Raw genomic sequence first — 13,417 nt, 5'->3', positions numbered from 1 at the left:
TAGCTGCATATGTAGCAGAAGATGGCCTAATTGGCCATCAATGGGAAGAGAGGCCCCTTGGTCTTGCAAACTTTATATGACCCAGCACAGGGGAAGGCCTGGGCCAAGTAGTGGGAGTGGGTGGGTAGGGGAGCAGCGTATAGGAAACTTTCGGGATAGCATTTGTAATGTAAATAAAGAAAAAAAAAAAGATGTTTTACATGTAGACACTTGCTTGTGTGTTTGTGATGTGTGTGGCTGTGCGTGTCCTACCAAAGTGCCTGTGGAAGTCAGAAGACAACTTCTGGGCGTTAGTTCTCTCCTTCAAACCCCAGTGCCAGGGCCTGACAATAGCACCTTTACCTGTTAGGTAATCTTGCAACTCGAAGTCCTCATTAGTGTGCTTCATTCTCTCCCATACCACTGCCCTTAATCTGTCAATTCCTTAAGAATAGAAAATGCGTCTAAAATATTTCCAGAACTAGAAAGACAAATGTCAGAATTCTGGAAGTAGTGTGGTAATATCTGCTGTTCTTAGCTCTTTGACGCTCGTTAGCCCTAGTGCTATCTTTTGGATCCTCCAGGACCCAGATTTTTGTTGCTGTTGTTCTTTGCTTATTGAAAAATCTGTCTCTGTTCAAGTATCTACAAAATATTTCTTGATTATCCTGACTAGGATTGAATTTGTTAATACCCATTCCCATGTCCTGTCCCCACACCTGGGCAATTAGCAACTTTTGCCTAATCAATATAGGACATTCTATCTAAGAATATTCAGGTCTTTGTATAAAACTCATCAGGGAAAATAATAGCTTCTGTACTAACCTCTTAGGAGTTCCTTTTATTTCCACCCTTTTTATGAAATCTTTTCTATGCCTGCTCAGCAAAAGAAGTTATACATTTAATCTATCAAGGTCACATACTCTAAGTACAAGAAGGAACCCTCCCCCTGGATTAATGGAGACTCAAGAACAGTAATGTGAAATCTACTAAGCCTTGGGACTTTCCTCAACCTCTTAGTAAAAAGGAAACTGATGATGTGCAAAGAATATTGTAGCAGAAGTCTACCTGTTCTTGAAAAAAATGCACTTTTGAATACTAAAGGCTCGATATTAGCAAGGAAGTATTACAATAGAAAAAAGGTACACAGGTTTATAAAGGTTTTGTTTTTGTTTTTTAAAAATAAATCTGAATCACTCTCATAGATACAATAAATTAGCAAACCATTTGCAGTGCCAGCAAGCCCTGTGTGGGGTGGAGATCTGAGAAACCCAGGTGGCTCTTGCCACCCACAGGTCACTAATTCACTACTTGCTCCTGGGAAGGAGCCTTGGATAAGATATTCAGTCCACAGCCCTATATGATGAAATAAATCTTAGACATTGCTTTGGTTGACAGTTTATTAAATACACTACATTTATACCTTATCTTTTAGGTTTTTAAATCATTCACACATGGACTTGGTAAAAACATACTTGATAGAAAACTAAGATGAAAGTCAAAACAACATATTGCACACAGATAAACTGCTCAATTGTTAGGAGGTTTTCAAACTCTGTCTGTACAGGTGATGAAGAAGAGTTAGGTGGTTTGACTTAAGTCCTGTACAACACTGTGACTTAAAAAGCATTACTGTTGATATGTAGATACAAAAAGCATCTCTCAAAGAAATGCTTAATCATCTGAAAAACAGGACAAAACACTTTTCTTTCACAGACAGTTTTCTAAACTCACTTTTTATGACTGCCATTTCTGTTTAGAGAATTAGCTATACAGACTGATGAGGCCAAAAAAATTATTTTCTTTAAAAACAAACAAACCTAGAGCCTATTTACAAAACATGCAAAAGGAGAGTGTATAGATGCCACTCAGAACTGGCTGAATGCCCATCAGCAACACAACAGGCCTTTACTCTACAGATACAGGTCCTTCCCTGCATTCTGGAGAAATACATTTTCAGGGCTTGGACTAGAAAGCCGGCATACGATGATGCAAAGACAGAAACAATGAAGTTTGCAAATCCTTTATATTTCCAGGTGTTGAGACAATATATGTGAATGCTGAAGTTACCTCTAGCGTCGAAACCAGAGCCAGCTATTAAGCAGCCAGAATGCTACAGTAATTGAATACATGACCATTTCTCTTTTAGCTCGCTCTTTATTCTCCTCCTCCAGAAGTTGCAGACGTCTATTTAATTTGATTATCTAAGTGAAAGACAAACACAAAATACAAAATAGTACTAATGCATACAGTAATCAGATTTTTTTTTGGTTTTTCGATACAGGGTTTCTCTGTGTAGCCCTGGCTGACCTGGAACTCACTTTGTAGACCAGGCTGGCCTCGAATTCAGAAATCCTCCTGCCTCTGCCTCCCGAGTGCTGGGATTAAAGGTGTGCACCACCATGCCCGGCCAGTAATCAGATTTTTAAAAAAGTAGTATATAAACTTGTCAAAGAAATCATTACATATAAAGTTCCATTTGGATCAAAATGAACAAAATTATAAAAGAAAACAAAATACTACCCACAATGGCTTAAACTGATTCAAATACACTTCTTCATTTCCACTCTGTAAGTCTCAGTTAGGGAGAATATGTAAGGACACTGTTGCACTAGGCTTTTCTGGTGGGAAACAGGACATGTGTCTGATGGGTCTACCACAGCAGAAGGAGCCTCTTTGGGCCTCCTCCATGAGCCGCAGTTGTGCAGCCTTGGACCTGCGTAACTTGTGATCTCAGTCAGATTGCTATACATTTGGCACACACAATCTTAATACTAAACATGCCTTCTCCACATGCCGATACCTCTGTGTAAAGATAGACAAAAAGCATATTAAAAATGAGCACAACAAGTATACAAACTGGGCTTACAGGTAGGGTCATGAAGTATACTGCAGAGGTGGCGGGAAAATTCAAAGCAGAGTTTTCCAAAGTAAAGAAATTACAAACAGTAATAAAGGTTCCCAAAGTAACTATCCACATATCAAAACCAAAACACAAAATTTGGGACTGGATTCATTTGTAAGTATATCAAGATTCTTTGATACTGGTGAGATTATATCAATCGTTTTGGTAGCAATGCTTTATGCTGATCAAAATCATTTGAATGGTAGTTCAAAAAAAATCTTTAAATCTGCGAAAAATCAATTATGGTTTATTAGATAATCTGAATTCACGGAATCCATAGGAGAAAAAATAATGCAAACTATTAATCTGAAATATTTTGTAGAGATAGCTATAGGTTACTTTTTTTACTTGGGGCAGTAATTACCTGACGTCTTAATGAAGCTGCATCTACCACAGTCATGTCATCTGATGCTCCTTCAATGGCTGCATCTAGGTTTGAAATGCCATACCTAGCAGATAAGATATTGAAACATAAGTTAAAACTAAGAGTAACTGTCAAGTCATGCGTTGTGTTATATACTACTCAAAAGACACACCTAACAATATAAATTAGCATTTTTCCATTTGAATTGATAAAATAAGGAAAAGCAGCTTAAGATGACTATCTGTAATACTGGGAAAGCTGAGAAAAAACCTTTTACTATGGGCATTTTTTCAAGCCAGAAAATGCAACAATGTTAACGGGCCCTGTCTGAAAGGGGCAGAACTGCTACTATCTGACATACTGACACACAACAATTATATATGATCCATGTCCATATGTCATTCTGTAGGCAGAGACTCAATGGCAGGAAATGCAAAGTGAACTACAAAAACTGATCATTTATTACTCTTTCACTTCTGCCTGCCTTTCTTTTACTACTTTTACTTTACTTCTGATTTCTAGTTCTCTCTGTTCTCCCACAAAAGTGAATACATGATCCTCCAAATCTTTTGCAACTACACTTAGCTACAGAACTATCTCAATAATAAACCAACAAGAAGCTGCATATAAAACAGCAATGCTGGAAAACCACCAAGACAATGCAGAGGAAGTACATTAAATAGTACTTTTTGTTAAAATGTACTCTTCTAAAAGGGCACAGACTCAGGGATATAGTGGCATTTTAGAGATGGGAGTCTCACATGACTGGTCTCAAACTTGCTATGTGGCAGTGGATGACCATCTACTCTTGATCCTCCTGCCTTAGCACTCCCCACCATAACCCCCCCCCCCACAAGTGTTGGGATTATAAGCATGTAACACCAAGCCTGCATGCAGACATAAAAATTAAAAAAAAAATGTAGAAATGTTCTGTTTTCCATTTGTCTAGGTTTCTGAAACGTTATGTGTCTGTGTGTATCTCAGTGTATTCTACACTTGTAAACAGGAAGCCAGGAAAGTGCACTAGATAAGAGCTGCTCACATGGTGTTGAACTTGAGAACTGTGGATGAGTCATAAGTACTCTTAACTTGCTAAGCCATCTCTCCAGCACCAGGTTTCTACATTTTAAATTTATTTTAATGAAGAACACTTTTACCTAGATATAGTTTATACACAATACAATTTATTTACATGTATATCTACTTATGCTTTATATGGTTATTTTAGTGAAATGATATGGTAACCTTTCTACATAAGCAGAATGTAAATAAAATTCTTTTTATGTAGGCTACACAGGGTTGGTACATGAATCATCATTCTAATATTCCCAGTAACTCCCCATTAGAAAACCTACATAACTTGACGTAAAGGGTATGAAGGAGAACATATATTCCCTCACGCGTGCTAATACGCTGATCCACACAAAGTTCTACTGTTTCAAATGTTAAAACTACCTCAAAACACTTTTAAAAAGCATGCCAAGTAGACTTTAATAGAGGGCATGTACCCACTGTAGATGATCCACAGCAGTCTCCGCCTTGCAGTTTCTATTATGGCTAGATCAGATGGCTTACATTAACCATGCCTTCCTCTTAGAAACAATGTGTCTTGAACTACTCAAAATCAAATTTATAAGTTAGGAGAAATAAACTCAGTTCATAAGTAAATGCTGGAACTGTGAGTTTGTAAACTGAGCAAATTACTCTTATAAATACTAAAATAGAACTCTTATAAATACTAAAATAGAAGGTTTAAGGGTGTAGCTTAGTGGCAGAACATCTGCTTGACTGTGCAAGTCCCTGGGTTTGTCCCCAGAACCATAATAATTCAGCCTGCACTCCAAATTATTAAATGTTTAGCGAGGAAACTATAGGTCAATGCATTTTCTTTTCTATGTTTTATCTTCAAAATAATAAACATTTTCTATTTTCCCAAGATTACACATGAGATGAGTAGTTGGAGGGAGGGGTTATCAAAGAATACCAGCAATTGCCTCAAAGGTAAACGGAAGGCTGGCGTTTACCATCCAAAGCTAAGCACCTAAATTTAATCCCCAGAATCCATGTTAAAAATAGAAAAGCTGGGCATGCTGGAGCATTCTTGAATTCCCAGTACTGGGAGGCAGAGACAGGAGGAGGATTCCTGTGGCTTGCTGACAAGCTGACTTAGCGCAATCAGCAAGTTCCAAGCAAAGAGAGAGACTGTCTCAAAAACCAAGGTGATAACACTGGAGGAATACCAAGGCTGACTTTTGGGTTTTCATGTATATGCACTTGTACCCACACAGGCAACCCCACCCCACCACATCATATACAAAGGTAAAGGAACAGGGATGGTCATACATATCAACACACAAACATGCAGAGATAACTAGCTTTAACAAAGAAATAAAGCATACATAAAAAAATTACCATTTAAATACTGAATCACCCAAAGTTTCAGAAATCTAAAGATAATCTTCACTTGTCATATGTATATGACAAGATTTTATCATCAATTTAAAACAAAAAAATATGAAATTATTTTAAACAAAATTTCTATCTCTCAGAACTAAAAACTCTAACAAATGCAATCATATCACTACAAACATTTTCACAGAAAGTTAAAGAGATTAAAAAAAAAAACTATCAAGGGAAAATAGTGTGGACTAAATGAAGATGCAGAAGAAACGAGTAAGCAGTGTCCAGGGACCACCAATGCAACATGGATGAGATTAACAAGAAATGGGTGGTTCCCTTTTCTCTTACTTAAGAACATGCCTGCCTCTTCTAAAGAAGAGAAACAAGGCTGCCTATTTAAATCCCGCTGGGATAATTAGCACAATTCTCCTTAGAGCTGGCTTGAAAGATAAGAGTGGCAGCATCTGATTAGCAGTATGTGTCATGCAGAAGGAGGGCAACTACCTGAAGTTCTGGCCCCTGAGAGCACACTTGTACATTGCCATTCCTTGTCCTTGCATATGAGTCAGGCTAAGCATATCTGATAGTATGGAAAGGGCAAATATAAGAGCAAAGGCTCAAATCAACAGGTGATAAAAATAGTTAATGGACATAAACAAGATTTAAGATTCTATACTTTCTGTTTTTGCATGATCCTCTATAAAGCTACTCAAATACTTCTATAAAGTATACTGGATGCTCTTATCACTATGGCATAATTTTGGGGGGCGGGTATTGAGACAGGGTCTCACTATGTAGCTCTGGCTAGTCTGGAACTCACTATGTAGATCAGGGTGGCTTCAAAAATCTTAGCGACCCACCTGTTTCTGTCTCTTCAGTGCTAGGATTAAAGTCATGTGCCACAATACCCAACCATAATTTTTATTATTATACAATGTTCTCATACTTTGGTGGACTAATGTCAGGACTAATTATCATCCCTGTTCTTAGCAAAGCACAACATTTCTCCTAAGAGAAGGCTACAGATGCCTAAGCTATATACATAAATATAATCACGGCTATGGCATGCATCATTATGTCCTGCACAATACAAGCTCCATCAAGTCTGTGTGTTCTTTGGTAATCACAAAGTCTCCAAAGTTACCTGACGTTGTCATGATGAGGATTAGAAGTGGCGGCAGCTGACCCACCACGCAACACAGGTCTAGGGCAGGTTTTTGCAGAAGACACAAGACAGAATCAGGAAACAGAGAAGTACAAAAATAAAGCAAAAACAAGACAAATAAATGTCAGATAGGATTATATTGTATGCTTTAGTACAATATAATATCCCTCAAATGCTTTGAAAATCCTTGTTTCTTATGTCCTCCCCATTTTAAATAATTTTTACACTTCATAATTTTAAAAAGAGAGAAAACATGACAGAATAGCACCAACATATAATTCTATATGGTGCTGTTTAAAAAAATGTAATTCCTCTTTTCCAGTTGAAAAATAAAACCACTAGCAACTTTCATGGCATATCTAGAACCTGTTAGTAGCACCTGCATGATCATGGTTGCTCATAAGTGTAAACTAGACATTTAAAGGATACCCACTGCCCACAATTCCTTCCCTCTAGCTTTATTAATCTGATTAGTCAGATAAGCTTTATGTCTTAAAGCAGCTGTGTCTCATCCCAACACTGAGCTGTGAACAGATGGTGAGACTACAGACATGCAGTCTGTGAGTGCATGCGTGGAGCCTGAGACAACCAGGAGTGACATACAGGGCTGCTGCATGAGGACCGAGGTGCACTGGAAAACTTTGTGGGGCTCGTCATTTTGTCTCAGTACACGCACTGCTGAGAGAGGATATCAGCTCTACCTGGGTCAGCTGGAACCCTTCCAATTAAATTTGCTAAAAATCAACAGATTCTAAATCTATGTTTACTAATCAGAAAGATGAGAAGGTCCATATATTAGGGATATTCTCTAAGTACCTGATCAGGTTTGCCTCAATCTAAGTATGACAATCATCACAGGGTCTAGAAACACATTCCTGTCTGACATAGTTACAGCTGTAGAATAGAAACTAATTCCTTTCTGTTTTTAATTCATTTTTTCTTTTTCCTTTTCTTTCTTTTCCTTTCCTTTTTCCTTTCCTTTTCCCTTTTCCCTTTTCCCTTCCCTTCCCTTTCCTTTTCTTTTTTTGACACAAGGTCAGATTTAGCACAGTTTGGTCCCAGGTTCTGTGGAACTGAGGAAGACTCTGGTACTTCTGATCCTCCTGCCTCTATACCCTACTTCCTGTGGTGCTGGGGATCAAAGCTGGGGCCTATTCACTGATAATCAAGCACTTCAACTGATCTCCACAAATCTAAAATGACTTCAAAACAAACCAACTCAGTTAATAGAGGAAAAATTTAACATTGAGTTTCTATATGCTTTAGAGTGACTACCATTACTTCGGGATATTTCTGGAGCCCAGAATACAAGGGATTAAGAAACCCGAGGGGGAGAAATGTTTGGCTCATTTTGCTTGCTATAGAACATGGATGAATTGCATATTTTTTTTCAGATAGGTTTTAAAGTCTTACTAACATCTAGTTTATGAAATAAGGAAAACTACACACTGTAGTTAAGTTATAAAAATATAAGAATGGCCAATGAAATGAGCCATTCCTGTGTGCTTCTTCAAGTTTTTTTAAAGTGTGTATTAATAGGGCCAAAATGATCTGCCATATTGACTGCACTCCACCACAGAGATTTCCTTTACAAATGCAGAGCGAGAAAACAATACAGTTACCTTTCATAACGTATCTCATTTTGTCTTCTCACACTGGCAATTGATACATATAATATAAAAGTAAATTAGACAAATATTTGGAAAAATTAGAAACTTCATTCAAGCACCAGTTTCTACCACACTTAATGTTAAGTATGTTTCTACATACTTAATGTTAAAAGAAATTGTTCAATAGTGTATCTTGTAATTAGAATCACAAAAGGGAAGAAAATCTAAGGCTACCCATTTTTTTTTTTTAGGCTATACAATTTAATTTGTATACTGACATTTCTGAGTAAGTAAATGGTCTAAATTAAAAGAATGCATTTCTTTTTTACAAAATTATCAACTATTACAGTAATTAAACAGATTCATTGGAGGATCAAGAATTAAACATTTCTAAGAAGAAGAAGTTATAACAGATACTGTATGAACTGTAGTCTTCCATGTTACAAATTTTATGGATACTTGCCAAAAATATAAATCATTCACACACTGGTTTTTTATTCCACTCATTCAAAAACTAGTATACCTTGCTAATGAAAAACTAAAAATAATCAAGCCACCATCTCTCCAAATAAAGCTTCTGCACAACTCATATATTAATGCTTAGTAATGTTTTATATGGAACAGACTAAGCATCTTTACAAGATGTTAGTATTTTACACTGGGTACGAAGTGTGCAGCTCTAACAATGATAGAAGAGATGGGAATATCTGCCCAGCAAAGGACAAATCTTAACAGTGTATCACTGCTGCCAACTGGCAAAGAACACCTGTTACTCCTTCCTGATGTTTTTTTGGTCAGTTTTCTCAATGTACAGCACTAAATTGTATGTATGAGCTTTGTAACATCACCTAGAAGTAAGTCACTTGGTTTTCATGCCTAACTCTGTTTAGATTACCTACACCAAGTTCACCAGAGAAACAGAAAATCCAGTGCAGTGGACAGTGCTCCTTAACCTACATACTAAAAGTTCTTATGCTGAGAAACTAGGAATATGTTATTTTACAATAAAAAAAAACCCAGAAAACTCTTGCTTTTTCTGACAAATAGTTTTGGTTTAAACTCGCTATAATAATGTACAGTCCCCAAGTGCAAAGATATTGCATTAGCATGATAGCCAAGAACAATAAAACAGAAAAGAAAAAAAGGTGAAGAGCAAGGAACACAAATGCACTCAACACTGTATAAGCGGGATTATTTTATAATCATGCAAGAACATTATCCAAATTTCACATTCCAATTTCTTTGAAAAATCAAGGCAAACTTTTCCATAGTAAAAACAAAAGTTGGTTAGGCATTTAAAATTCTGATAAAACTTTGTACAATTAAAACAAAACAAAACAAAACCCAAACTTTTTCAGTAATGAAAGCCCTGGCCAGGCCAAGGAGAACCTCCCTCTTGGAATCCAAGGTCATGGACTGTATGTAGAAGTCACATAGCTCTGAGTGGCCTGGAGCTCACACATATGCGACTCTTTCTCCTGAGCGCTGCTGGGATTAAAGGCATGTGCTACCATGCCCAGATCTTCCTTGCTTTTTTGACTCAAAGTTTTACTCTATACTCCAGGTTGGCCTTGAGCTCAAAGCAAGTCTCCTGTCTCAGATTCCCAAGTGTTGGGCATAAGGTGTGAGCCACCACACTCAGTTCTTTCTTGGATTTCAGAAAGTTTATTTGGGTTAATATGATAAATTCAAAGTCATTAGATACTATAATGTAAAAATTAAAAAAAAATCCACCTAGTATTTCAAATAGTTTTTCATAGTAAAAATATACAAATTTTATATCGGTAATATTTCAGAATTTGAATGCTTGAACTTTAGACAACTTTTTTCCACCACACAGAAAAAAACAAAAACAAAAAACCCTCCACTTCGGCAAGTTCCGTATCACTGCATCTGAGTCGTGGATGTGCTGCCAGGAGGTAGGACTGTACCTGTCATCTGCCCATGACTGCACCTACAGAACACGTGGAAATCATTTTTCCTTCATATGTTTTCACTACAATAGCATCAGACATGATCTCTCCTAAGGAGTGGTCATAACAAAAAAGTTATCTGGTGGGGAAAAAAAAAAACTGTTTGAAAGAGAAAGAAAGGTGGAAACAGTCTTTACCAATTTTCACTCTTAGGGCCAGGTGCTTTCTGCTCATTACCTCCAAGGATTTCTTACTATACCAGGAAAATAATCTGAGACATTAGCCCACATTTGAAATAATAGTGAAGGGCAGAAGACTTGTCACAAGAATCTAACCAGCCAACCTTCTAACCAGTATAACCTTCTCATCTTCTTAACAGATGAGGAAAAGGAGGCCCAGAGAAGAGACAGTTTATATACTTAAGGCCAACATGCAGTCAGCTGCTTAGTGGAGGAGTTAAGAATGAGTCTGAGAGATTCCCTATATTTGCACTGTTTCTTCTGAACTCTGCTCCTGCTTACTGCTGTCAAACAGCCATGGTTCATGAAGTTTCAGAGAGCAAAAAACGGGACTCTAAATCCTTGGAGGAAAAGAAATAAACCACAACTGTAAAAGTATATCTATGAATACATACATACATACATAAACATGCCCAGTATTTAATATTCCTTTTTGATCCACAGGCCTCAAAGCCTTTTTCACTATAGTGTGATGTTCAATGGCCCAAATAAACAGCATTATAGTCACCTAGGGAGACAGAGAAGGCCCTGGATTCAACAACGTGAGTAGTCCAGACACTCGTGGTGCAGGTGAAGAGCTGGGCCTGCCAGGACTAAAGGCACAAGGACAAATTTGTTTTGAGTGAGCCAGAGACACACCAAGTTAAGAATTGGGATTTCATGAAAAATGCAAACACTAACAGTCTAATAAGAAGAAAACAAATCTTGAAGCCCTGACCCTCACAACCACTGACCACTGTGTAGAGCTGGAGTGAAGCTTGACTTTCTCATAGGATTTCAACAAAATTCTGGGACTCTTTTTAAAACACTGTAAGGTAATGAAGCAAAGAACAAAAGTATTTTAAGTGATTGGGGGAAAAAATTTCTTGTTTAAACAAGTTGAAGTGTAATTCTAATGATACTACTTGAAGATGTTCAAAAGTGAGGTATTATCTATGAATATACTAAAAACCACAGCATTATCATCCAAAAAATGGTAACAGAACATAGAATTTCTCACAAGGGCCTAGAATCCACAGTGGACAGGGGTGTATCAGGAGCTACTGCAACACTGTCTACCTGCTTTATTAGCTCACCCCTATCCCTAGTGTAGGTAAATTAAGACTAAAGACTAGTAGTATGCTTCAGTTCCAGATGCCACACTCAGTCCAGCAGTCCCTTTAACATATTTCCAAGTGGAACCAAGCACTTAGAATAAGTCAGCAAAGCCTTTGAAAAAAAGTTGTTACATTTCCTTTGTACAGACTAAGTATCTTCCACAACTGAGGGAAAGTTATAATCTTGTGAAATGTGAATTTTGGACAATAATTTCAAATTAAAAGAAAGCAAGCAAGCCACTTCAAACCATTGCATCTTAGAGAGAGACTGAAAGGAGCAAAGAAAAGACAACACCACAGTCCACTAAATAAGGAGCCAAAACATAGGCAACAAAGTGGCAAGGCCACTGCTGACCAATCACCTGCGGTTTTCATCCAGCACATCCAAGATCTGCTGGTAAGCCCTACGAGTAGAAGACTGGATAAGCGACAAAATGCCACGGGCAGAGGAAAGATTAGCTCCATCTTCAGGTAGCATATGGGGAGGACAGACCCGAGCCTGTGGTGGTGATGGTGTCACACTGTTCACATAAGCACAGCAAATGAAGAGAAAAACACTCAAGTCAGATTTTCATGAAACTTCAGCAGAGCAGTTTGTCATCTCTGTTCTTGCCCACATTTCCCACCCTTAATCTATCCCAAGAGAACAAACAGAAGGTGTTAAAAAATTCTGTTTTTAAAAAGCAGCTATGACATAGCACTTGTAGGTAAGAAATTTTAAGTATCAATCTGAGCAGAAGGAACAACTTGGAGAGAAAGAATCCAGCAATCATTGCGCCCAGGGCTTGTATGGAGAAAGGAAGCATTCTTTAGTCAGTGTTATACATACATGGCAATTCAGTAAGCAAACACCTATCCATCACATGACTTACGGATGACACAGTGAGATTCTGAATTCTGTTATGTAGATCTAAACACATGAATCCAGCACGATTCCATAAAGACACCATTTCGAATACTTCACAAAGACAACGAGGCAAACTAAGTTTACGAGAAATGAATTAAATGATAAAGCAAAACCTCAGAAAACTGTAGTTACATTTTGACTGTTTAACTTAATTACCTTAATTTCTGAAACATGAAACTTCCCAGGTCTGAGAATACAGTGAAGGAAGACAAGGGTGCTTAAGTTATCATGATGGCAGATGAGCACCTATTTCTTGGCTTCTGAGTGACAAATAATTGAATTATTCCTTCATGTAAGAGTTGAGATTCACAAGTTCTTTTGGTGCGCTGACCACATTTACATGAAGCTGTTTGTACAGTTCTGGCCTAAATACTTGGCATCTGTGTTGGTATCTTTAGAGAGCTGTTTAATAGTGAAGCCTGAGACATTGACTGGCACATGGATGTGAGATGTGTCCTTATTACAGAAAGAAGACCATGACTCTAAGATGATGGTTCAATAATTCCAAAGAGCAAAGTACGAGGCTAATAGTTTTTAATTTTTGTTTTGCTTTTGAGAAGGGTCTCATTATGTAACCCTGGCTGGCCTCAAACTCACAGAGATTTACCTACCTCTGCTTCAGCAGGAGCTAAAAGCATGGACCACCATGGCTAGACTAATCTTACATTCTGTGTAAAATATTCAAAAGAAAAAAGCAGAACCTTGATGAATAGCAGTATACATGAAAATTTTTCTACGTAATATCCCCCCCCCCCCAACACACAGTAGTCTGGAAACTAAAATTTTAAAACGTAGGATTTTTTTTGAAAGGACAGTTACTGTCACTTAATACCCTCAG

General features: G+C 37.5%; 1 protein-coding gene across 18 annotated transcripts in view; it reads right to left on the bottom strand.

Moving 5' to 3' along the window:
• Positions 1 to 1,365: 1,365 nt before the first annotated feature.
• Mff (mitochondrial fission factor) overlaps positions 1,366 to 13,417 on the bottom strand; it is a 28,769-nt gene continuing 16,717 nt past the window's right edge. For 6 of the 18 annotated variants that reach the window (XM_029538519.1, XM_029538522.1, XM_029538515.1 and 3 more), the window contains 5 exons: positions 12,035 to 12,193; positions 8,436 to 8,468; positions 6,793 to 6,852; positions 3,249 to 3,333; positions 1,987 to 2,183 (listed from right to left, as the gene is read on the bottom strand). In XM_029538519.1, the coding sequence (XP_029394379.1) occupies positions 2,052 to 2,183; positions 3,249 to 3,333; positions 6,793 to 6,852; positions 8,436 to 8,468; positions 12,035 to 12,193 (469 nt within the window). In that variant the 3' untranslated portion in view covers positions 1,987 to 2,051. Of the gene's footprint in view, positions 2,184 to 3,248; positions 3,334 to 6,792; positions 6,853 to 8,435; positions 8,469 to 12,034; positions 12,194 to 13,417 lie in introns of all 18 variants that reach the window. The other 12 variants (XM_029538517.1, XM_029538516.1, XM_029538523.1 and 9 more) reach the window with 6 other exon arrangements.

Source organism: Mus pahari, chromosome 5 (assembly GCF_900095145.1).
Source record: "Mus pahari chromosome 5, PAHARI_EIJ_v1.1, whole genome shotgun sequence".
Classification (NCBI taxonomy): Eukaryota; Metazoa; Chordata; class Mammalia; order Rodentia; family Muridae; genus Mus; species Mus pahari.
This window is presented reverse-complemented; position numbering and strand designations above follow the sequence as displayed.